Source organism: Tiliqua scincoides, chromosome 2 (genome assembly GCF_035046505.1).
Source record: "Tiliqua scincoides isolate rTilSci1 chromosome 2, rTilSci1.hap2, whole genome shotgun sequence".
NCBI classification, from domain to species: domain Eukaryota; kingdom Metazoa; phylum Chordata; class Lepidosauria; order Squamata; family Scincidae; genus Tiliqua; species Tiliqua scincoides.
Window position 1 is genome coordinate 138,167,620 of NC_089822.1, and position 24,504 is coordinate 138,192,123.

The 24,504-nt window shown below is 42.7% G+C and overlaps 2 protein-coding genes across 4 annotated transcripts in view; one reads left to right on the top strand and one right to left on the bottom strand.

Annotated features, from left to right (window-relative positions):
• Window positions 1-13,012, top strand: part of TOM1L1 (target of myb1 like 1 membrane trafficking protein) — a 132,082-nt gene extending 119,070 nt beyond the window's left edge. For 2 of the 3 annotated variants that reach the window (XM_066618267.1, XM_066618264.1), the window contains 7 exons: window positions 1,319-1,379; window positions 2,513-2,633; window positions 4,459-4,555; window positions 4,883-4,943; window positions 6,531-6,609; window positions 7,929-8,010; window positions 9,810-13,011. In XM_066618267.1, coding sequence (XP_066474364.1) covers window positions 1,319-1,379; window positions 2,513-2,633; window positions 4,459-4,555; window positions 4,883-4,943; window positions 6,531-6,609; window positions 7,929-8,010; window positions 9,810-9,876 — 568 coding nt within the window. In that variant the 3' untranslated portion in view covers window positions 9,877-13,011. Of the gene's footprint in view, window positions 1-1,318; window positions 1,380-2,512; window positions 2,634-4,458; window positions 4,556-4,882; window positions 4,944-6,530; window positions 6,610-7,928; window positions 8,011-9,809 lie in introns of all 3 variants that reach the window. The other variant, XM_066618265.1, reaches the window with a different exon arrangement.
• On the bottom strand, window positions 12,765-24,446 carry COX11 (cytochrome c oxidase copper chaperone COX11). The gene is made up of 4 exons (XM_066618268.1): window positions 24,177-24,446; window positions 19,810-19,965; window positions 18,924-19,049; window positions 12,765-13,181 (listed from the first exon to the last, which is right to left on the bottom strand). Exons 1-4 carry the CDS (start codon window positions 24,444-24,446, stop codon window positions 12,999-13,001), a joined length of 735 nt encoding a protein of 244 aa, XP_066474365.1. The 3' UTR covers window positions 12,765-12,998.
• Window positions 24,447-24,504: the final 58 nt, after the last annotated feature.

A 24,504-nucleotide genomic window follows, 5' to 3' on the forward strand; every position in this document is an offset into this window, starting at 1 on the left:
TCTCCACATTGAGAAAAAGGGAGGAGCAGGAAAGGTAATAGGGCAGTCCCTGAACAGGCCTCAAATGACAAAATGTCATGAATTTATTATATGATATTTTCATTATTCTCGGTGTACAGGGCAACTAGGAGACCTATGAATCCTGCACAAATGCTTGGGGAGGATTTCATCCTGTCAGGAAGCAAGTATTAAGAAAGAGGCAAAGTGCCAATCACACAGGCTTTTCCCTGCAGAGGTTGCTGAAAACAGGCAGGCTAAAAGAGCACATCTCCTCACTTGCTAGGCAGCTTTTCACAAAAGAACTAGGAGGATAACATGCTCCCAAAGTCTGCTTAGCAACTCTGATGTTTGTCTCCTTGGAGACTGTCTTGTCTGGCCATCACAGAGCTGTGAAAATCTTTGTTCAGCCCACTTGCTCTTACTCAAAAGTTTGACCCATAGCTTTCATGCAGAAGTGAAGTTCTAACATTGCTCTGATCACCTGTATGAAATACAGACTTTTGCGTATTCTTTGATTGTGCACCTAAATAAGCTCTTACTCTAAGGGTAAAGAAAATACTACAAAAATATGCCTGTCAGTGACAACAAGAGAGATCACAATAACCACAACTGATACACAATTAACACACAAAGAAACAGATATGCAAGAAGAGACAGCACCTGCTATTTCTGGCAAATCGGGGCTACTTCCTCCCTCCATACTTGTGACCAAAAAATCTACTTCCATTGGTATGACTTCAGTAAAGGCAGGTGACCTGTTCAAATCCACTTCACAAGCAGTGAACAGTTGAAAGACATTTGTTAGTGTTTTCCAGAACGAGTATTTTCAAGAATTAATCTCAAAATCCATAGCATGAATGATGCTCAACATTTCAGACAAATTCTTGCCCCACTCCATTTCTTCCTTAGACAAAAACAGATTGTGCTGTATTTGGGTCCATGCAATTCCTCCAACTTGAGTTCAGAATGCAAATTCAATCTAGTGGAACGGTGCAACTTCTCTATTGCTGAAGGCCATTCCAGACATTACAATGGCTACCTAGACTCGGGATCTTTGAAAAAATGAAATGCACAATCAAAGAATACGCAAAAGTCTGTATTTTGCCCAAACACAAAAGTAACAGCAATTTGTCCTGCTTGACCTGTAGCAGTTCTGGAGCGTGTGTGTGTATGTGTGTGTGTGTGTGTGTGTGTGTGTGTGTGTGTGTGTGTTGCTGTCTTTGGGGTTTCCAAAATACAGATTTAAGACATAAAGGACTTTCTTTGCTCATCATCATTGGCAAGGCTTGAAATAGAGAAATTGATTGTACCATTTCAGGTTTTCTAGAAACAGAGTACGGTTCTTGGAGAATCAGAGGATTCAAAATGAACGCACAGCGGTAAGTAGTTAATAGCCAATTCTATATTAATCAGAACAGAGTTACCTTGTTACGTCAAACCTTCTTAAGCTTCTGATAATATTACATTGTTTACAACTCAATCCTAAGTGTGTCTACTCAGAAGTAAGTCCTTTTGAGTATAATGGCACTGACTCTCAAGTTAGTGTTTATAGGATTGCAGCCTTAGGGCCCAATCCTATCCAACATTCCAGCATTGCTTAAGCCCCAAGGTAAGGGAACCAAAGTTCTCTTACCTTGAGGAGGCCTCTGTGACTGCCCCCCCAAAGGATGTAGCACATATCCCACTGACATGGATGCATCAGCACTAGAAAATTTTATTATAGGATGTTTGTATATATATTATTATACAAATTTTATAGTAGATAGTTAAATAATTATAACATTAAAAATAATAAAATTAGAAAATTTATAAAAATATAAAATTCCAATCATGTTTATAGTTAATTAGAAGTGCTACTGAATTCAGTGAGACTTACTCTAAAGTAAGTGCACACCAGGTTGCAGCTGTCAGCTCTTGGTTCTTTATACAATGTACAACAGAGGTCAAGAGTCTAAACTTGTTCATCCTTGGCTGAAATATTAACAAATGTGTCTGGGGATGAAATAATTGGAACTTGGTTTTGTTAGCTCTAGAGCTGAATATCCAGTCTGAAACTCTTGTAAGAAATGTAGAGCTGCTGGAAAGAAGCTGAGCTGTGCTTGCACAAGGGTGCCCATTATGCTGCTGTGAATGGCAGGTGCAGCCCTTAACATCTACCTATTACTTAAACCTCATCTTGTTGGAACTGAATAGAAAAGCATTGCGTCCGACACGTTGAACTGTGTAGTGCTTTTCTGAACTTGTGATCAATGTAAAATTACAAGTTCCCCATTTTGTTGCCTGATCTAAGAGCATTCACATTCAAACAGATGTGTTGCTCACTGATCTGGATTATAATATAATCTTATTATATCTTTATCACTGCCAAGATTTGCATCAGTTATACTGATCACTATCAATGCCTGAACAAGAACTTTGTTGTGATTGCTTGTTGGAAAGTGAACATTTGATGTGTAGTGGTATCTACTGTGGTAACACTGTGCATAATCTTTGACCTCTGTTTAATTTGAAGGTCAATGGCAACCAGCCTTCTGCTCCTTCAAGTGATTTACTTGACTTTGATTCAAGTTTTCCAGCTCCCATGCCAAACCCTGGAGGAGTTTGCCCTGTGACTTCTCAGTTTTCAGAATTAAGTGAGTAAAGAAATTTAAATCCTCTCATGCCTTAATAGAATATTGTTAACCTAGTGGGAATGGCAGAACAAGTTTGAGTCAAATAGCCCATTCCTATGCATGATTGGGCTGCCGGCCAGAGCATGTTGCAACAGTGGAACACTGTTGCAAAACGACTGCCAACAGCACATGGAGCACTCCATCAGCAGACACTTCAGGAGCTCCCTGGCCCTCACCATGCCCACTGGAGGGGGCGAAATTGGGCAGAAAGGCTATGGCAGGGGATATATCCAGCAGTGATGATGCACGCTGCATCCTATCTCTTCTTTTGCAAGCTTCCCCATCCTCTTTCTCTCCTTGGACTTGAGCTAACTACAAAGTTGGCACAGGTCTGAGGAGACCCATTGCAGAGTGGGAGGCTTACAGAGAGGTAAGGGGAAATTGTTTCCCTTTCCCCTCTGAAACCTTTAGATTCCCCCCCCCCCCAGCTTCACCAAGAAGCCAGAGACATATTTAAAGGAGACAAGTGGGGATGGCCCCTCCCTCCCATGTCAGACCACATATGATTATTCTTCAGGAAGAATAATCATATGTGGTCCGACATTGAGGGGAGGAGCCATCAGGAGTTCCTATATAGGTGACCAGCTCATTGGTTCTGTGGACTAACTGTTACAGCCTCAGTACTAGAGATGCACACCAAAGGAATACATTCCCTTGAACTTTGTTGATAATTTTACTTTAGGTGTGCTGCTCTTCAAAGATACCTTTTCTGCAGCTAATTTTGAATGACCAAGAATAGTATGTACACAAATGAGGACACAGCACAAAGTATTTCCCTTCACAGAAATGGACAGAAACTACCCTCACACAGAGGTTTGGCACATAGCAGCAAAAGGTGCTCCACCCCATAGAGCATCAAAGGGACATCTTAGCTCCTTGAATGCTGCTTCCTGGTAGCGCCCCAGGCCAGTGTCCTGATCTGAGATCACTACACAGACAGTCTCTAATTAACACTCCGAGCATTACCTGTACTCTGTTTCCATGCTCCTGGGGAGGTCAAAAGTATGAAGATCTCCTTACCCTCTTTCTCTTACCTGCCTTTTGTCACCATGATTTTGTCGTGACTCCCACTTGTTGATATACAAAGAGCCAAACAAGAAGAGACTGAAGCAATCACATTTGTTTGCTCACATGTAAAACAGGGGTGTCGGTCTAGCTTTATCAAAACATGCACGTGGGTGAGGGAAACTGAACCCTTCTCCACAAAACCTTCCTTCTCTTTATCTCTTCGGGCACTTTTTATCTCTTACTTGGCCTACAAATTAAAACAAAGTATACTGCCTTGTCTCAAGTTAGACTATTGGTCCAACTAGCTCAGTATTGTCTACTTTGACTTAGCAGCAGTTCTCCAGGGTATCAGGCAGGGATTTTTTTCCCAACCTTACCTAGAGTTACCAGAGATTGAATTGGGAGTCTTCTGCATGCTAAGAATGTACTCTGCCACTGAGCTATAGCCCCCTCCCCATCCCTTTTATTGTTCTGGTATTAGAACCAGGCTGACAAGAGAATGCTGGGGAGGGGGAGTTCATTTTCTCTCAGCCATGTGCACCTTTTGTTAAAAGTAAATGGACATTCCATTATATGTGAATAGAGCAGATTTGAGAAGAGTAGACATGGCTGTTCAGATCATTCCAGCCATAATACTGAGTGTTTTCATGGTGCTAGTGGCATTTTATGTCTCTTGCTAAGTTTGGATGCACTTGGTTCCTGAGTTCAAAGATTTGCTTAACAGAACTCTCACAGTCTTAATACAGCTTTCCCCCTCTCCTTTTTTTTTTTTTTAAAGACTGCCAATCCAGTGTTGCTGCAAGTCCTTGTTCAATTCAGCCATCACTTTATCCACAACTAAGCTCACTGAGTTCTGTCAGTGCTCCACAGTCTTCGTAAGTAGTCAGTTGTAAAGCAAACCTTCATCTGGTCTTTGAAGGTTGATCAGCAAAGATTGTGACTTTCCTGGTTAAAGTTTCAAAGTGTCCATTCCTTGAAAACATATCAGAATAACTGAATAAAGTTGTGACCAGATCCAGTCCTCAGCTGGTTTATGACAGGTCAGTATGATCTGCTTGAAAATGGAGGCAGATTGAAAGGAAGGAGGGGTACTGTCAAAAGGAATCAGGAAGTGGAATGCCCTGCTGTGACTTTGGAGCAGAAGCTAGGAAGGACACTTATGGTTTCTTCATAGCTTCTTGTATATTCTTTCTCCCTTCTAGGTTAACAACAGAAGCACATATCACAACCCAAAACTTCCCAGGTGGTCCCACGTATATCAATGTGAGTAGTAAATTATCGCTCAGCCTTCATTCAGTAGCAAACATCAGACAGAAACAGCTTTGTGAAGATTCTGATCATGTGCAAGTAGAAGGTGATCAAACCCAGTCTTTCCCAGACCCAGTCTTCTTAAGTACTCCTGATGCCCAAGGATCAATTGTTTATAAGAAATACTGGAGATCGGTTCAAAAGTGCATAATTTTGGCCCAGTCCTATCTGGCTCGTGTGCTGACAGAAGTTATCCTTAGCAATAGCTTGCGGGATGGGGCTGCAAAAGGCTGTCAGCCCCGAGTAAGAACATAAGCAAGTGGCAGGCACTAGCTTTATACCCCTAGCTAGCGCCTCCTCCCTCCCTCCTTGCTGATTGAAATAATTATGGAGTTTATCAAATTTGTTCGTTCAATGAAGAATGAACTTTGGAACCTTTGAACACAGTGGAGCGGAGATTCTATACTAGCAGGTTGGAGATGCAAGTTGTTGCAGGATATACGTTGCAGATTTCATCATTTGTTTTCACTCCTTCCTCTCTGCTTCTATAAGAATCTTTAAACATAACACACCTAAAACATTGGGTCTCCATGCAAAAATTAAAATCACATGCCGTGTTCACAGGATTATAATTCAAGTCTTAACATTCAACCTTGAATAGTAGGGCAGGAGGTCTGATCTAGAGGGTAGAGCCTCCGTTAGCCTGAAGATAACATCAGAAGGTCGCCAGTTTGAGGCCACCAGCACCTTGAATGGCAAGACCTTGAAGCAGCTGACAAGCCCAGCTGAGTGATTCCACCTGCTCTTGGTGTGAGCAAGAAGCATCGTGGCTGCCCTCCATGTGAGAGATGGAGCTGCTTGTCAGCCTGCGTGGGAGAACTGGAGGCCAGACCAAACCAGGAAGATCCATTCTGAAATGTTGTTGGTTCTTGAAAGAGAGAAACTCTATGATTGTAAAAATCCCCTTGTGGGATTTAGAAACACCTGCCTATGTAAACCATCTTGAATAAAGTCAGAGGAGTAATCCGATGACCAGAAAGGCGGTATATAAATACCTATATAAATACCTAGTTATTAGTTGTTGTTGTTAATAGTAGTTGGGAGCAAGTAGATTTTTGAGGCTGGGGTGCACACCATCCTAAAATCATCCTCTAACAACATATTACCTAGGACCTCTGAATCTTGCTCCATGATCTCAAGGAGAATTTAGCTTTTTTTCCCTTCCAAACAGCACCCACCCTATGTGGCTGTTGCAAAGAATGCTGCTTTTGAAAAATGTTTCAAAAGCCACCTGTGTTATGGGGATTAGCAGTTAAGAAAAAGTCCCAAACTTCCAGAGTTCTAGTAGAAGCACCTTGCGGGAGCCTAAGCAGCTCTTAGGATCCCAGCTATTCCCTCTACCTGAATTATATGATGGACTTCATTACAAGCAACAACAGGGTTAATATCGTTCTATCCATGTTGTTGCAAGTCTTAATTCCTTGTTTGTTTTATAGCTTTATGTAGTAAACAGGAAGAGAATGAACCTGCCAGTTAAGCTAAACCGGTTTTTTACAAAGCCATCTTTTAACATATCTAATTTATTCTGCTCTGTTTCCTTAGGTGAACACGTTTTTAAATCCAGTTCCTCTGCATCCAGTAAGCTTTCAAAGTAATGGGACAAGAGAGGTGCCACCAGCAGGTAAATCTAAAGTTTGCATTTAACCACTTAAGCCATTTCTGCCCAAAGTTGCATATACGTAATAGGGATCAAATGTGTACACCTGTGGACTGGGCAGAAATGGGTTACCTTTAAATAACTTGCAGCTGTTAGTAGGAAGGCTGCTTTGGATGAATTTCAAAGCATGTAGAGGCCATGTGTGTTAGGAGAGGATGCCTACGCTGTCCCATGAGTATTGACAGGGCAATTTGAGCCCATATATTTTGGATTTTAATTGTTTAGTGCTGTACAAACATTAATTATGCTGGTGAATAACCATCAGATCTGGAAGCAAAACAGGTGTGCCTGGTGGGCAGGATGGGAAGAAGGGGTCTTGCTACCTACTGTGTGTAATCTCTGTACACTTTAAAATTAATCTGAAGGTGCACTTGAAAGCTGCATTCAGTACCAGCATCAAGTTCCTATGGGCCTGGGGGCAAAGCCCTACTCTGGGGCCCCCCCGTGGCGTCTCCGCCCCACCTCCTGATAGTGCACTGGACACTACTACTGCCACCAGTTCTGAGGGTTCAGGAGTCAGTCTTGTTAGGGAAGTTCTCATAGTGCCTAACCGCTGATGCCATCCCTGGCTGCGTAACAATCACAAAGGTTAATGGAGACTCTGTTTTATTATTTCAGTGCAATACATTTTACTATAGGTTGTGATTACCCCGTGTCCAGAATTTCAAAAACCAGAATGCACCAAAATCCAGCACTTTCTTTAATCACTGACATACGTTAACATGACCTTGGGTACCGGCTGGTATGCATTCATAACAGAACAAGAAATCATTATTCAATGTACACAAACTGTTTCATACACAAAATTATTAAAAATCATTTCAGGCTATGTGAATAAGGTGTATATGAAACACAAATGATTTTCATGCTTAGAACTCAGTCTCATCCCCAAGACATCTAATTATATTTATGCAATTATTCCAAAATCCAGAAAAAATTGTGGTCTGAAGCATTCCGGATAAGGTATATTCAACCTGTACAGTACTTGCATCTGTCTAGAAAAATTCTTGCATCTGTCTAAATGCATCTGTCTAGAAAAATTCTTCTCAGTCTTGATGCGTACTACCTTTGCCTGCACCACTGTGAAGAATTACTGTCCAGATCTTACCCCTTTCTAATCTCTCTTTGATCATCCCTCACATACATAGGTTACAACTTACTCTAAAATTACAGTAGAAGATGGTATTAAGAATTATAACTTTTGTCCCATTCTTGGTGAGAACTGAAGTCTGCATGCCAGCTTGAAATGTTCGTTTTCTCATCTGACTCTTTTTCCTCCCCAGACGTGTCAAAAAGCAGCCCATCACCACCTAATTATTATGAGTTAATGGAATTTGATCCATTGGCTCCCACTGACAAAACAGAGTGAGTAGATTCAATATGATTAATGTACTGCATGTTTTCCTTTTGTAACATCACACACAGAGAGAGAGAGAGAGAGAGAGAGAGAGAGAGAGACCCCTTCCCATGTTGATGTAGCAATATTAATCACACCTATTTTTATTAATCACATGATGGCCGCTAGGGATGGGAACTTGAGTCAGGTGGCTCAAGTCCAAGTTGCAAAAACGTATTTTTGCTGACTTGTGTACACAAGTCAGGTATGTCATTGACTTGGGCATGAACTCGAGTTTGAGCCACTGACTTGGAAATGAGTCCCCACGTGTGCAGACTTGAGTCTGTCTGTGTCTTGGGTGTGCTTGCTTACTTTTTTTGTCGTGTGAAACACTCCATGGGGCCATAATTCAGACCCGGTAAGGAACGGCAGGGAAGGGTTAATGTTTTGCATTGAGCAGAAGGTGGGGAGGGAGGGAAGCAGGTATGGGCTATCTTGTGCATCTCTGAAGGAACCAATGATTGTTGGATGAGGGAAGGTAGACGGAGGAGCCCAAGGTGACTTAGGCCTTAGGATTGGCTGGAGGGGGAAGAAGGAAGCGAGGAAGCGGTTCCTCATGGGTCCAGGCAGTTCCTTATTGTTACCTGGAAGAAGGAAGCTGCCTCTACCTCTGAGTAGAGCTGCAAAGGATTGGATTATACTCTTAACCTAAGCCTCCAGCTGCTGCCCTGTACCCTTCTCCTGCTCACCACTTCTGTCCCCTCCCGCTGTCTGCCCCGTCCCCTCCCGCCTTACCTAGCTTGGACCCCTCCCAGTCCCTTTTGGTCCGTTCCCTGGCATGCCTGACCCCAAAAAACTCCGACTTGAGTCAAAATGACTTGGGAATTTCAGGGGGCAAGTCATCAAAGGGCACCTGATAGGACTCGTGCACGAGTCAAGTTTCGGGGGCAGGTCAGAGACTTGGGACTGTACCATGTGCTGCCATGGTGCCAAGTTCCCATCCCTGATGGCCACTGAAGTGAATGGGAGTGGGTAAGGCTGAACACCATTTAAGTAGAAACACACTTTTTCCCAGTTGCATGCAATAAATGTTGTGTTCAATAAATGTTCAGCGTACAGTAAATGATAGTTCTAAAGTCATTGTATGCACACATTTTGACTGCTGTTTTGGGACCCCAATGCTCTGATGCCTCAGTACAAATCTCAGGTTGAACTTTACTAACTTTAGGTATTCCATTGTTGTCTCAGTAACTCCCAATTGCATATAAATATGAAGTACTTGAACATTTAAGTGCTATAGACATTTGACTATTTGATTATTGATTATTTTAAACGGGGGGGGGGAACTTTTCAACTTTGGAGCTCCTGGACCTTTAATAATTGTGTAGAAGAGGGAATTTCAGCAGGTGCTACTTGTAATCTCACAAACCACAAGCTGCAAACTGCTGAAATTCCCACCTCTACACTATTATTAAAGGTCCAGGAGCCCTAAAGTTGAAAGGTTGGTCACCCTTGGACTAGACATAGCAAAAATTCCAAAGGGGACAATACATTGAAGTATTTAATATCTCTCATAAATTGAAAATGTTTTTCTGTTTCTTAGTAGTGAAATTGTGGACAAGACTGTCAAACCGCGACTAAAGTGGAGACTCTAGAGTCAAATAAAATTGTTTGGGGGATTACTCTGGGGTATGAGTAGCACAAGAAGAGAGTTTTGTATTAGCTGTGTGCAGCTCTACCCTAGTTCTCTACTGTTATTGCTTTGTTGGAATAGTCTTTAGGTTATGTCATGTCATTAAATAGCATTTACCTTATTCTTGGATTTCAGACCGATTTATGAAGAAATTGATGCACACCTCTTCAAAGCAAGTATTAATAATCACACCGGATGCTAGACACAGGAGATGTCTAAGTGAACAGCTGTCATCTTTATCAGCACTACAGACTATTTTGACAGCTCAAAACGAAGTGACAAAGAATTATTGGCTAAGTTGGGAAGAGAAAATCTGTTTGAGAAAGCCAGTTGGGATGCTATCACACCATTCAATGAGGACACAGAAAATCAAAGATATTTATCTGCACAATCCACCTTAAGTGCATTAGTTAATTCAGTGGATTATTGAGACTGCAAAGTTCTACTTATGCATATGCTTTGGACCAAAGTCTACAATATGTAGAATTCTTTAAAAAATTATTTTTTGAGGAAGTGGAAGACCATTAACTGGCATATAAAATTAAGCCTTATATTTTTTATTCCATGGTACATTCTGCTTAATTAAAAAAGTTAGATGTTTTTCCATGGGAAGAGATTTTACAAGGGCCTCAAATACAATGGTTATGAAAATAATTCATGGCTCCAGGCCCACATCGTTCTTTTCAGTACCAGCTGGTCTCTACTTGCTGACTGTAGCAATAGGACTTGCTGGTAGTCTACTTTGGGACAGACTCTAGGGCTTCACAGAATGGCTGTCCTGTAAAACTAGCTGCTGAACAGGAGCCTAGCTATTTTGTTGGTCTTCTGATGTCTCCCTACAGTGCTTTTCTAAACCATTAATTAATGCACTACTTGTCTTAAGAAACTTGCACAAACTCTTCCAAAAGAATGTGAATCACTAACCATGCTACAAACAGGTTTGCTATGCCAGAAGGACTTCGTCCATTTCTCTGTCTTGGCTCCCTCACATGCATTTGTCTTCACTATTAAAGAGTCATGACCTGCTGCACAAGCAGGTCTGCATCCAGGCTTTTGTGGACTCTCCTTGGAGCAGCTGAACTAAGTGGGGACAAAGAACAGTGGAGCATTCTGTTAAGGTACTTAGGATCACTATGCTGTTGCTTTCCCTGTCCTAACAACTCTAATTGCAAAAAGGGACAAGTACTTGGTTGTGATCATATAAAAGGATAACTGGAAAAAAGTGCCTTTTCTGATTAAAAAATAAAATGTATTTTTCAGATTTGCTGTCTGCTAAACTGATACTGATTAAGTAGTTATGACTAGTTACTCCAATCAATGCTTAGCACTGCAAATGGGCACACTTAAATATGACTATCTTCTCTATGCAATATGTGTGTTTTACAACTGCTATGCTGTTTTTATAAGGTTCAAGTTAACAACTTATGAAAAACTGAGTTACTACTAAGAGATGCTTTCACAGAAGGTATATGGCAACATCATTCTAATAGTAAACAAATTTTCACTGTATCTTGAAACTATTTGTCCTGTTGTTGATGGAAACAGTGTAAATATTTAGAGAGTACGTAGCTAATGTTGCCTTCAGGGACCAAGAGTTCTTCTTCAATAAAGGCTGTAGATCTTTTTCTGACTCAGTCCCCTTCAGAAAATTCTCTTCACAGTGAATACAAGATGTTATCCAGCAAATGAGAGGAATTTCAGGCAAATCACCACAAAGTCATATCAGTCCTTGAACTTTCTTGATGTTGATAATTGCCTGAAATCTAAGATTTGTCTTAGTTCCTTAAAAAAGTGCTTTCATACACATCAAAACGTAGTGACCAAAAAAGCAAAACAATTGCAAGTTATCTTGTTCAGACTGAATGTCAGAAAGGAGAGCAATTTGCAGAAATAGGACCAAGCATTCTAAAGATGTGCCATATTTTAAACAAATCCCATGCACTTCTGGCTTTCACAGCACAACTAAGCATAGGTGGAGCAAAGTACTTCTGGGCAGTCTGTGACAAAAGCTAGCTAGGCTTAGTTTTGATTCTGTTACAATTCAGCTTTTTAGAGTGGAAATATCAAATTACTTCACATGGCTGCCTCTACTGACTCCCAAAGAGATTTTGTGCTCAATGCCAATGTTCAGTCTTGCAGTGGTACCTAGTCAAGTTAGTTCAGGCAGTGCTTTTAGACAGTGAATTCATACACCTGCCATAGCAATACCTTTTTCTTAACTATCACACATATATAAGAACTACAATTGAAGCATAAATATTGAAAGGCAGCAATTACTGACTGAATGTGCCACTGGGGCATAAAAGAGGACAGGAGTCTCAATACACTAACAGAAAAGAATGCTGGAAGGAAAGAATTACCTCGATCTATTACCACAATCAGGAGAACCAGAATTAAGAATATATACAGGTTGAGCATCCCTGATCCAAAATGCTCAATCCTCCCCTCCCCATGGTGCCTCCTTATGTGTACACAGCTGATGATGGGTGAATGGTGCATTGTCAGTTGCCAGGGAAATTCACCAGCTTCTCCAAGGCAGATAAAGCATGAGGCTTCAGTGCGCAGCCTCTTCTCATTATGAATATACAAATATTCAAAAATCCAAAATATTTCTGGTCCCAAGCATTTTGGATAAGGTATTCTCAACCTGTATCTTATTTTAAGATTTTGTTCTTTGATTTTTGGCTTGGATTATTCAGCAAATGTGGACACAGGGAGTGTGCAGAACAGCTGAGTTCCAGCAAATCATAGTCCATCATACCAACTCCACATTTACCCTGGTAAGATTTACAAGTTAATGCTATTACTCATGTAACATAGGCAGATGAACACTTACTGAGTTTATGTGTAGCTGGATAAGATAATTTCTAACTTAACACCACTAATGTACAAAAGTCCCAAAAGTGTAGTAAACACAAGTTACATGCTTTATGTATTTTTCCTTTAGCACGTTATCTGCTACTAACATTTTCGTAAAAATTTTGAATAACCTTTTAAAAAAGCCTCATGACTCACCACCAATTTATAACAGATGTTAGTACCCATATGGATCTACTTGTGGTTGAAAAATAAGACAGCTCAAGCTAACAATTTGTTTACTATTTTGTATTGTTTTCATAATCATGGTCCTTGTATGCAAAATTAAATACTTAATCTCCAGAAAAAAATCACATATCTGTACATACTCAGTTTCTAAATCACAATTCTTGCTTTACAGTTGTTCAGTGTCATTCCACTGAACTAGAGACTGCTTGTGCAGAGTCTGTGGATCACTGATATTGAACAGCAACAGAATTTCTAATGCAATGTCCAGGTGCTGCATTATTAATTATAACCAGGGAGTGGCAGTTTCTGTCCTTCTTTTGCTTCAAAAAACGTGTAAGAAAGAGTGATCAAGTCAACATTGGCCATTCGCGGGTCTTCTGCAAATTCAGGGTCAATGAAGAAAAATACAGGCATGTCTACTTCTTCATGGGGATTTAGTCGTTGTTCTTCAAAACAAAAACACTGGATGTTTGAGAAAAAGAAAACATTTCTTTAAAATAAAGAAAAAAAATACATCAATGCTAAATCAATACAGTAGTTGAGCTACAGTCTAGCCAACCTAATTTTCCTATGCTTGGTTCACCTGAGACAGTACATTCAGCAAAATGCTCTCATTTTTCCCCCTCTTGTTTTTGACAGAATTCACATTCTAGATACCATCCATCCCCATAGTTAAGTACTTGAATTCTGATAATGACAGCTCCAGCTTAAAAATGTACAGGTCCAACCTTGTTATACACGGATATTTTTTATACAGGGATTTGACTCAACATGAATGGCCACTGCAAATGAGAAGGAATGTGCTGATCCCTTAAGAGGAAAAATGCACCCCTTTAAAATGCTTTTCTTATTGTTGTAGAGACTTTTATCTCAACATGATGAGAAGGGCCTTTTAAATTGAAAGAAAACAGTCCTTTACTTTGTTAGAGTGAAGGCAGCCAGCTGACAATCCATCAATCATTCTCTCTCCAAGAGACCCCCTCCCTTCCCCCTGAACATATGAAACAAAGATAATCCTTTCTAAGGCCTGGAGAGAGACTGATTGTTGGACTGTCCTCTTAATGACTATCTTAACATCACAAAAATCAGCAAGGCTGTTTTTAAATCACTTGTGCAAAGGGACTGTTTTTTAAATTGATTTGCTATAGTGTGATTTTTGCCATCCATGTGAGTTCTGGGAATGGAACCCACATGAAAAATGAGAGTCAACCTGTACTACACATATTCAGTGAACAGCTAGCAGTACATCCCAAGCAGCACTAATTGCAGACTATACCTGTGTGCCCACATTTTTTGGAAAATAGTATATTTTGAAAATCAAAAATTTAAAAGACCAATGTTCAAGAAAAGTTAGCAAACACTGCTAAAGAGGCAAACTGCAGCTGTTTCAGCGCATAGGACAGGACTAAATCCAAATCAAGCATCCACAGTTCTGCTTGCCAGTGGTGAGTGTTTCTGATAAGGAGGATTCCTAGCAGCCTTCAATTCTTTTCATGTTAAGAAAAGGAAAAAAAACAGGAGACTCTCCTGCCATTTCATCTCTTCCTCAAATTGCTAAGCAGAATTTCCTGCTCTACCTCTTTTCAATCCATCTAGCACAGTGTTTCTCAAACTGTGGGTCTGGACCCACTAAGTGGGCCGCGAGCCCATTTCAGGTGGGTCCCCATTCATTTCAATATTTTATTTTTAATATATTAGACTTGATGCTCCCATGGTATGTGACTGCACTTGGGGAAATGTTGCAGACCTGTACTTTAAACAAGCTGCTATGTATTTTCTTTTAATAATGATAGTCGATGGTACTTACTCCTGGGTAAGTGTGGGTAGGATTGTAGCCTAGGATTGTTAAAAATTTGCCTGCTTGATGACATCACTTCTGGTCATGACATCACTTCTGGTGGGTCCTGACAGATTCTCATTCAAAAAGTGGGTTCTGGTGCAGATGGCAGATGCGCTTCAATGTCAGTAAGTGTAAGGTCATGCACATTGGGGCAAAAAATCAAAACTTCACATATAGGCTAATGAGTTCTGAGCTGTCTGTGACAGATCAGGAGAGAGATCTTGGGGTGGTGGTGGACAGGTCGATGAAAGTGTCGACCCAATGTGCTGCGGCAGTGAAGAAGGCCAATTCTATGCTTGGGATCATTAAAAAAGGTATTGAGAACAAAACGGCTAATATTATAATGCCGTTGTACAAATCGATGGTAAGGCCACACCTGGAGTATTGTGTCCAGTTCTGGTCGCCGTATCTCAAAAAAGACATAGTGGAAATAGAAAAGGTGCAAAAGAGAGCGACTAAGATGATTACGGGGCTGGGGCACCTTCCTTATGAGGAAAGGCTACGGCGTTTGGGCCTCTTCAGCCTAGAAAAGAGACGCCTGAGGGGGGACATGATTGAGACATACAAAATTATGCAGGGGATGGACAGAGTGGATAGGGAGATGCTCTTTACACTCTCACATAACACCAAAACCAGGGGACATCCGCTAAAATTGAGTTTTGGGAGAGTTAGAACAAACAAAAGAAAATACTTCTTTACTCGGCGTGTGGTTGGTCTGTGGAACTCCTTGCCACAGGATGTGGTGATGGCGTCTGGCCTGGATGCCTTTAAAAGGGGATTGGACAAGTTTCTGGAGGAAAAATCCATCACAGGTTACAAGCCATGATGTGTATGTGCAACCTCCTGATTTTAGGAATGGTTAAGTCAGAATGCCAGATGTAGGGGAGGGCACCAGGATGAGGTCTCTTGTTATCTGGTGTGCTCCCTGGGGCATTTGGTGGGCCGCTGTGAGATACAGGAAGCTGGACTAGATGGGCCTATGGTCTGATCCAGTGAGGCTGTTCTTATGCTAAATGTGTGAGAACCACTGCTCTAGCACAGCGTTTCCTAAACTGTGGGTCATGACCCAAGTCTCAAATCTGCACCAAAAAGCCTTCTTTGGAGTCCCCAGAGGCTGCTTCCATCTGGCGCCGGCCTGCAACACACTCCATTTGTGGGCTTCAGAATCTCTCAGATGTGACCAGAAGCTACTTCTGGTTCACAGAGGCTACTTCCACTTTGCTTTCACAACTTCCTGTCATGTCCAGGAGTCATCCTGAGGCCTACAGATGTGAATGGAGCGGGTCGCAGGCTAGTGTAACCTGGAAGCAGTCTCTGAGGACTCCAAGTAAGACTTTTTTGAGCAGCATTGAGCATTGCATCTTGACTCATTGTGGAGCAACAGGTGGGCCACAACACTCAAAAGACTGGGAACCACTGCCCTTGAGAGGTACCATAGATACTGGCCTATAAGGCAAAAAATTTCTTCCCAGAAAAGCAGCCTGAATCATTGCCCCACCTTATCTCTGGGGCAGGAAAGCAGCGAGGGGGGAGGCGAGTGAGCCAGCCAATCACTATTGTGGGGGGAGGGAGCAAGTGATCTTCTGCTGAGAGGAGGCTGTGCAGGCTGGGGCTGCTGCTGAGCATTTGCAGCTGCCTGCAGGTGTGCTCTACATGCTCCTTCAGGCTGTTGCTCAGCTGCAGAAGCTCCAAGGGCAGGGCAGGGCAGGGCAGGGCAATTGCCACCACAGCCATCAGCAGCCCCCCTCACTCAGCACCAGCGCCCACTGAGGCATCTCTGGAGCGGCACCCAAGACAGAGCAGGAGACAATGAGCTGTGTGTGGGAGGGGGTGTCTGAGCGAGGGAGAAGCAGTCATTTGAAACAGCTGAGTCCATCTCGTTCCCCCTTCCTACTGTATTTAAACTTAAAGCACTCCATTGGAAAGCCCAGCTTGCTAACCCCCTTCCCATCTCCCCACAGATGAAGTTGGACAGGGTGGGGAAGGGGGAGAGTGATCTTTTTAAAGAGAGAGAGAGAAAGAGAAGCAGCCTGCAGAAGGCTGTACCTTTGTTTCTCAAGCCATTGAAAGGGTTAAGTCCATCTCCTCTTTCCTTCTTGTTTTTGCCCCCTCCCCCTTATTGTATCCAAACTTTAAACTCTCTGTTGTGAAGCTGAGGCTTGCTAGCCCCTCTCCCCATAATCATTCACCACTGATGAAGTTGTACTGGGGGGGAGAGGAAGAGTTAACTTTTATAAAAGGAAAAGTTTGTGTGTGTGAGTGTGTGTGAGAGAGAGCACTTAAAACAGTTAAGGCTACAATCCTCGCCTCACTTTCATGGGAGTAAGCCCCACTGACTATTAAGGGACTTGCTTCTGAGTAGGCAAGCCTAGGGTTGGGCTCCCAGTCTATTCCCTCCTCTTGCTTTCCTCTCCACCTCTCCCCTTACTGTATACAGTCACACTTCAGTCTTTCCTTTGCAAACCTCCTTGCAAACCTCATTTCCCCCTATCCTCACCAATGTAGTTGGACTGGAGGGGAAAAGTCTCTGCATTTGTGTATGTGGGGGGGGGGGAGCATCTGTGAGAGAGAGAGAGAGAAGCAGTCTCCCTGTGTGTGCGTCCTTTTCACTGGAAGAGTCCTGGAGACCTTGCAAAGATGCAAAACACAGGAAAAGCAGAGAGTAGAATTTAGAGTAGAATTATTCTGCAGCAACAGGTATTTTAGCCAGAGATCTTAGCTGCATGCTGGCAGGAGCTAGGAAGCACTTGCAACAGCTGCTTATGTAGTAAGCTTTTAGGAGCGCATGCTTGCTTCTGCAGTATCCCCCTGCCAGGACCTCCACAAGAGTGCCGCTGCCCTTCCTCCACAGAGGGTCTACTTCCAAGTAAATCAGGTGCAACTATGTGCAGCTACACTTGCTCAGTCACTCCTTGTTGCTTGTCTCTCTACTGTGACTTGAATTGCACACTCCCAGTTGTGTGTTCTACGGAGAGCCTTTAAAGGAGGATTTCATTAATGGTTCTACTGGTTATGCTGTTTCCAGTGTACTTAGAGCCCAATCCTAGGCTTGTCTACTCAGAAGTAAGTCCCATTAAAGTCAATGAGGCTTATTCCCAGGAAAGTGTGGATGGGATTATGGCCTTACTCTGATAGAGTTTACAAATGGTTGTTGAGAGAACAATTAAAAAAATTAGTGAATAAAAATGTATCTTATGATCTATGAGACAGAACATAGTTTTTAATAAATTAGAGACTATTTTTAATACTGTTTTTGCTATACTATGTATGTATACATAGTACAGCAAAAACAGTATTAAAAATAGTGTATGTATGTATACATACTATGTATATACACTGTGTTTTTAATAAATTAGTGACTGTACAGTTCTTAGGTAACAATTACTGGAAGGTTATTTTTCAGGATCTGGCCTCGGGTAAAATCAGACAAAATTATAGTCAGACACCTCCCTAAGTTAAACCCCCGACTTATCTGAGGGTCATAGCAAATTCCATGATTTTGGGCTCAAAACCTGCCCTCGACTTATCTGTGAGATTGACTTATAGGCGAGTATAGTTTAGCAGGCATAGCAGTTTAGCAAAGAGAAGAAATGGCAGGAGAGATGCTTCTTCTTCCATTCTTCACAGGGAATCATTTTAAAATTTGTTTTGCTACATAACCTACTTCATGAATGTTTCTTAAAAAACAGAATATAAATATTTATAAAACTATAACAACTGCTAGGGTGGACCCTTTTCTTGAGCCAAGATGATAAGGTCTAATTGTGCTAGTGCAGAAAGAAGTATATACAGGCATATCCCGTATCTGGGGTGGGGGTGGGTGGGTTTTCTATTCTGGAACCCCCCACTATTAAGTGAAAGCACGGACATAGGCAAATGTCACCCCCCCCCCCCAATCTGGAGCCAAGGGGAGCTCCACCTGAGGGCTTTCCTGGGCCTCCTGATGCCTTATAATATTTTATATTAAAAATATCACTTCTTGTTTTATGAAAAAACCAGAAGTGATTTTTTTTCATTCTAAGGTTCAATCTGAGTCTGGCAGAGGCCACAGACGAAATGCACAACCTCTGCTGGGCTGATGATTCTCCAGGGGTGAAGGGCAGCAGAGCACCGGAGGGTGGGGGAGTAGTGTTTGCTCATATCATATCATATCATAGCCACCTTAAGTGCCCTTCAGGGAGAAAGGTGGAATACAAATCCAATCAATCAATTGATCAATATCAGTGGTTTCAGTTAACCAGTACTTAATCCTGAGTGTTTCTACTAACAGGAATTAGCCTAAGATCTGGCTCAGAAATGGGAAAAGTTCAGTTACACAAGTTTAAAAGCTACAACCCACTCCTGGAGCATCAAGTGTGACTTACTTGTATCTTATTGAAATATTGACCAGCCTCAAAAGGTATCACATTGTAGGTGGAAATTCCAATTACTGGTTTATCAGTGGGATTCTTTGCTTTGTAAAAAGCCAGTGCAGTCTCTCCTGGAACCACCTATAAGAAAACATTTTTCTAGTGATTTTTCTTACCACATACAGCTTCTTCAGTGCCAACCAGCACTTGGGTTTTGACATCAATACATTTGTTCTTACATTCACTACAAGTGAGACAAATGACAATATGGTCTTACTCAACTGAAGTGGACTACCAGGTACCTTCATCAGCATTCTGTCTCAGAATTTTAACAAGTTACAAAACTAGTGTCTAGGTTTAGTTCTGGCTAGAATCCAAAGGAAAAGGCATTTATCCCTGTAAGGAAGAGACATGGAGAATATCTGCATAAAGGAATAACTTTCCATAAAACATTTAAAATAGACTGCACATTAGCTGCAGTAATATGGTTTACTCAAACTCCACATATATTCTTCTTTTCTCCCACTGCCCTTGCATCATAATTAAGCATAAATATTTTGAGAAGGATCAGAAAACGAAGCAATTTAGATGAAGATAATAATTCTAGGGATACAGATAAGAAGGGGCACAGAAGTTCAGAGAGCACATGAACTACTACACTACAGCACAGCCTATAGGCTTCAGGGTCTGCTCAAGTCAGTTTTTTTTTTCCAGGGGAGGAGGACCTCTCACTTGAGTACTTCATAATCATGACTAGTTGCAATCCTCTCTCTCAAACACACACACACACACACCCCTCTTTTTAAGGAAGAGCAGGCCCTGTGGTTGGCATGTGCCTAAATGCCTGTGAAAGAAAATCTAAGGCATATAAAGCCCATCTATCAAATTTATAATCACTTACATATACTTCAGTCTGTTGAGGTCTGAAATTCCACTGAAGACTTGCATGAACATCTGCATTGAAGGTGACTTTAATAATGCGATCTTTCACTGGTTCCATTGTCTCAATCTGGTCAGAACCATGACCTGCTACTGCCGATCCACCAAGTCCAGTAGCCTTAAAGAAAGAAAATTAACAATCACCAGAAATAGCCAGGGGATGGAGGGACACAACAATACACATTTTGACAAGATGAATTTTAAAAAGACTTTAAAATGCTATGCACTTAAAAGCTGAAGTTGAAATTACCAACCACTGCAGATACCTGCCTATAAGTTGATCTCACAGATAAGCCGAGGGCAGAAAAATCATGAAATTTTCTATGACCCTTGGATAAGTTGGGGGGGGGGAGGTTTTCAAACTGGGGGGGGGGTCTGACTATAATTTTGTCTGATTTTACGAGGTCAAATCCTGAAAAATGATCTACCAGTAATTGTTACCAAAGAACTGCACAGTCTCTAATTTAATAAAAATTTAGTATAAGATCATAAAATACATTTTTATTCTTTCACTTTAAAATTCTGATCTTCACAATCTTTTGTAAACACTATCAGAGTAAGTGCACTGTAAAAAAAACAGTAGATTCATTAATCAAATCCTTTAAAGTGCCTGGTGTGTTAAGCCAGAGGCTCAACATATAACACAACCCATAACACATATCTGGCAGTGTGCAATTCAATTCACAGCGGACAGACAAGTAACGAACATGGGCAAGCACAGCTACACATAGCTACAACCTGATTTACTCAAAAGTTTGCTATTGCTTTCCATGGGTGTTAAGTAATGGTGCAGCCTCAGACTTCTTGTAGCCTCAGACTTTAGGCACAATCCTAACCAGGTCTACTCAGAAGTAAGTCCTATTTTGTTCAATGGGGCTTACTCTCAGGAAAGTGTGGTTAGGATTGCAGCCTTTTTCAGATGGAAAAGAGGATTACATCCTGGTGTTTTAAAAACCAGACCTCTGCCAAACATTTACAAAATGCACTGAGGTATGGAAGGGTTGGGTGTGATCCTGAGCCTTGAGCTTGCTTTTTTTTCTCAGAAGGGGAAAGTTTAACTTTGGCTGCAGCTTATAGCCTCCTTGCTGTGGAGACTAATGACTGGATTATTTCTGCATTGTCCTCTTGCTCTCCTCTGGGCTTCTCCTGTGCCTGAACAGCTCTGACTCCTGAGTAATCTGCAGATAAGGTGAGATGATTTACACCTGATTTATTAGCAGAAATTTCTGGTCTTATAAGTGAATATCTGTGGTATTATGTTTCTTCTGGCATATTATTAACTGAAAAGAAACTCATACTCCTTGCTTTTAACCACTGCAGGGTAGGCTGTAGTAAATATAGCAAGTAAACACAGCAAGAAGAGAAGAGCCTTTGGTAACTGAATAATGGGGAGAGGGAAGAGGTGCTAACCTTAGGCAGTGATAACCTGCAAATCTGTTTTCTCATCAATATTTCTTCATATACATACATAATTTCAGTTCTTGAATAAAATTCCCCTCCAGATTTGTATTATTGAAACAAATCCTGAAATCTTGCAAAGACAGTCCAACCTTGGGGTCCATTCCAGGATTGCCATTTAAATGCCTTTAAAAAAGAAAAAAGCACCAAATTGCACTTTCTATCTTCACACAGTTAAATTGTGTGATTTTCAAGCCTCTCTTGGCTAAAAATAGCATTAATTACCCACTTCTGGGTCTTATGAAAGTTCCTGGGTCCTCTTAGGGTTACCCCAGAAAGCATAGCAACCCAGCATCTGCTGGCATCCGTGGTATGTTAAATTCATGGATACTTCTGTTGCACAGTGTACTTAATTGGGAAAATTGAGTTGGATCTGCTTCAAAGTAACAAGCATGGGATCAAGTTTCATGCCTCTTTCAACAAAACAAGAGTCAAAGAGCCCAATCTTATCCAACTTTCCAGCACTGATGCAGCTGTACCAACAGGACATGCACAGCATCCAATGGTGATGGGGGCAGTTGTGCATACCTCCTGAAAGTATGGGAACATTTGTTCCCTCGCCTTGGGGCTGCATTGTGGCTGCCTTGCTGTAACAAAGTTGGATAGAATTGGGCATTAAATCTCACTAGTATACCACACCAGCTGGTGGCCTTTTCCCCAACCACTGCACGTGGAGAAGAAGGTGAGAATTGTGTCGACATACATACAACTGTATATACACAGAGCACATACTTGCAACTGGGCAATGGCATACCCAGTAGGACAAGGAATGCAAACGCCCAGGGTGCTGCACTGGGGGCAGCGGTGCTGTGAACTGCCCTCCACCCCAGGGGGTATACCAAGAACCATGTCAAGAGTGACTGCAGGAGCGGAAGTGTGCTTCAACGCTGCTCTGAGGGCTGCTCCCCCTCCACTTTCTTTAAAAGGGGAGCACAGTTCCTTGCCGTGTCCGAGAAAGGAAGGGGAGAGGCGGCCCTCAGAGCATTGAGAAGCAGTAGTCGCCTCCTTCAGGAGATGCATGCCACTTCTCTGGCTCCATTGGAGTGCTTTGGGGCCACTGGAAGCAGTGCCCAGGAAATGTGCGCTACCTGCCTCCTGGAAGTGGTGCTCACCTCTGTCCAGGGCATGGCTTCCAGCAGCCCCAAAGCACTCTAATGGAGCCTGGGCTGCCTTCCCCCTTTGTTTCAGAGGGAGAATGGAGGAGGCAGCTTCATGGAAGCAATTGCTGTGATGAAGACATCACCACAATTATTTCCAGGTTGGGGGTGGCCAAGGAAGAGGTGACCCCAGGTGGGGAAGAGCACAGGACCACTTCTGCAATTGGGAACTTTGGTGCAATCAGTTTCAGACCATATGCATGTAGTTATGTGGGTGTAGGGTCCATTCTCACATTCAGTGGTTGGGTGGGACCAGCCAGCAGAGCACATTCTTGCTCCCCCTTCATTTTGGGAATGAATATACAACAATGCAGGTGAAATCATGGCTTTAATTTAGAGAGAGAGAATACATAATGCACTGTAACTAAGAAGTAACCTTAGAGCTCATACTGGAGCCACAAGAATGTGCCGAAATGAAACCCAAGCATACACCCCTTTGGGACAGCTGCATCAGTGCTGGAAAGTTGGATAAGACTGGATCCACTGTCTACATAAAACTGCTTATACTCCATCTTAAGTCTAATACAAACTGCAGCTCTTGAGGAGGTTCCCATCATGCCCAACTTTGCATTCCACCCCCATATACGTATATTTTAATATCAAGTCTGAAGAAGAGTTCTGGAAGGTTCAAGTTTGCTAGCTACTTTGTGTAATAAAGGCTCAGGGTGGGCTTTTTAGAGTGCATGTAAACCATGTTTTGAAGCTCTGCCCAACAAGCCTCCTACTGACGTTTGTCATGCCACATCACTTGTCACGCTGCTGGGCAGCAGATGTCCAGGGGTCCCACAAGTACCTCAGGTACCACTGGTTGAGAAACACTGGTATGGGCAGAAACACAGAGCCTCTAAGTGACAGAAACTTAGTACTCTGCAGAAGAACCCAGATGGTCGACGTGGGGCTACTTTTGACCATTAGATTTCTGAGCAGGTGTACAAACTTTTGATATAAACTGCCACTTGCCCCTCCCCATTTACCACACCTGTTCTTCCTGAACAACTGATAGCCTTCCATTTTCGGTTTCCAATCACAAAAATCTGAGGAAGTCAGTCAGAAACACTGTGATGCTCTGACACGGAATGACCCAGGTGTGAAACAAACGTACAGCTTGCCCTTTTCTAACTTTATGTCCTTTTAAAAAGTGAGTGACATTTCTATTCCTTTTCCAGGCAAATCAGAGTACGCAATTTTCTCCACCTCATTCCCTCCCCCAACCCAGCAGAGCAGGTTTGTGCAAGACAGGCAGCATGTGGGGTATGCTTAGGGGGATCCAAGCTCACCCAGGCTGCAATCCTATCCATACTTACCTGGGAGTAAGCCCCATTGACTATCATGGGACTTACTTCTGAGCAAACATGCACAGGATTGGGCTGCCAGTGAGTGCATTGAGGGCCCAAGCCTATGCCAGTCTACTCAGAAGTAAGTCCCATGATAGCCAATGGGGCTTACTCCCAGGTAAGTGTGGATAGGATTGGGCCCTTACAGCCTAATCCTATGCGTGTCTACTCAGAAGGAAGTCCCATTATGCTCAATGGGGCTTACTCCCAAGTAAGTGTCTATAGGATTGGGCCCCTAGAGCCCCAGCCTCTGCGTGTCTACTCAGAAGTAAGCCCCATTCCAGCCAATGGGGCTTACTGCCAGGTAAGCGAGGACAGGACTGCAGCCTCGAGCGCAAGGCAGCCCTCCCCGGAGCCACGCCTCCCAGCGGAGCTCTCACCTGGCAGTAGAGCCGATAAAGCGGCACCGCCGCGTAGGACAAGCCCGCCATGCCCACGACCCCGGCCGCCAGGTAGGTCAGCACCGTCCTGTTCCGGCGGCGCCACCCCTCCTGCTGCTCGTAGCGGTTGGAGCTGCTCTCCCGCCGCCCCCCGCAGTCCCCCAAGCGGCTGCCATGGAGACAGAGCCGAGCCCGCCACGGCCCCCACCCTGCCGCCGCCACTCTAGCAGGGGGCGCGAGGACAACCCAGCCCCGCCTGCACAGGCCCATGCTTTTTCCTGTCACGTGGGTGATCTCGGCAGGCCTCGCGCGCAGGGAGCAAATATCG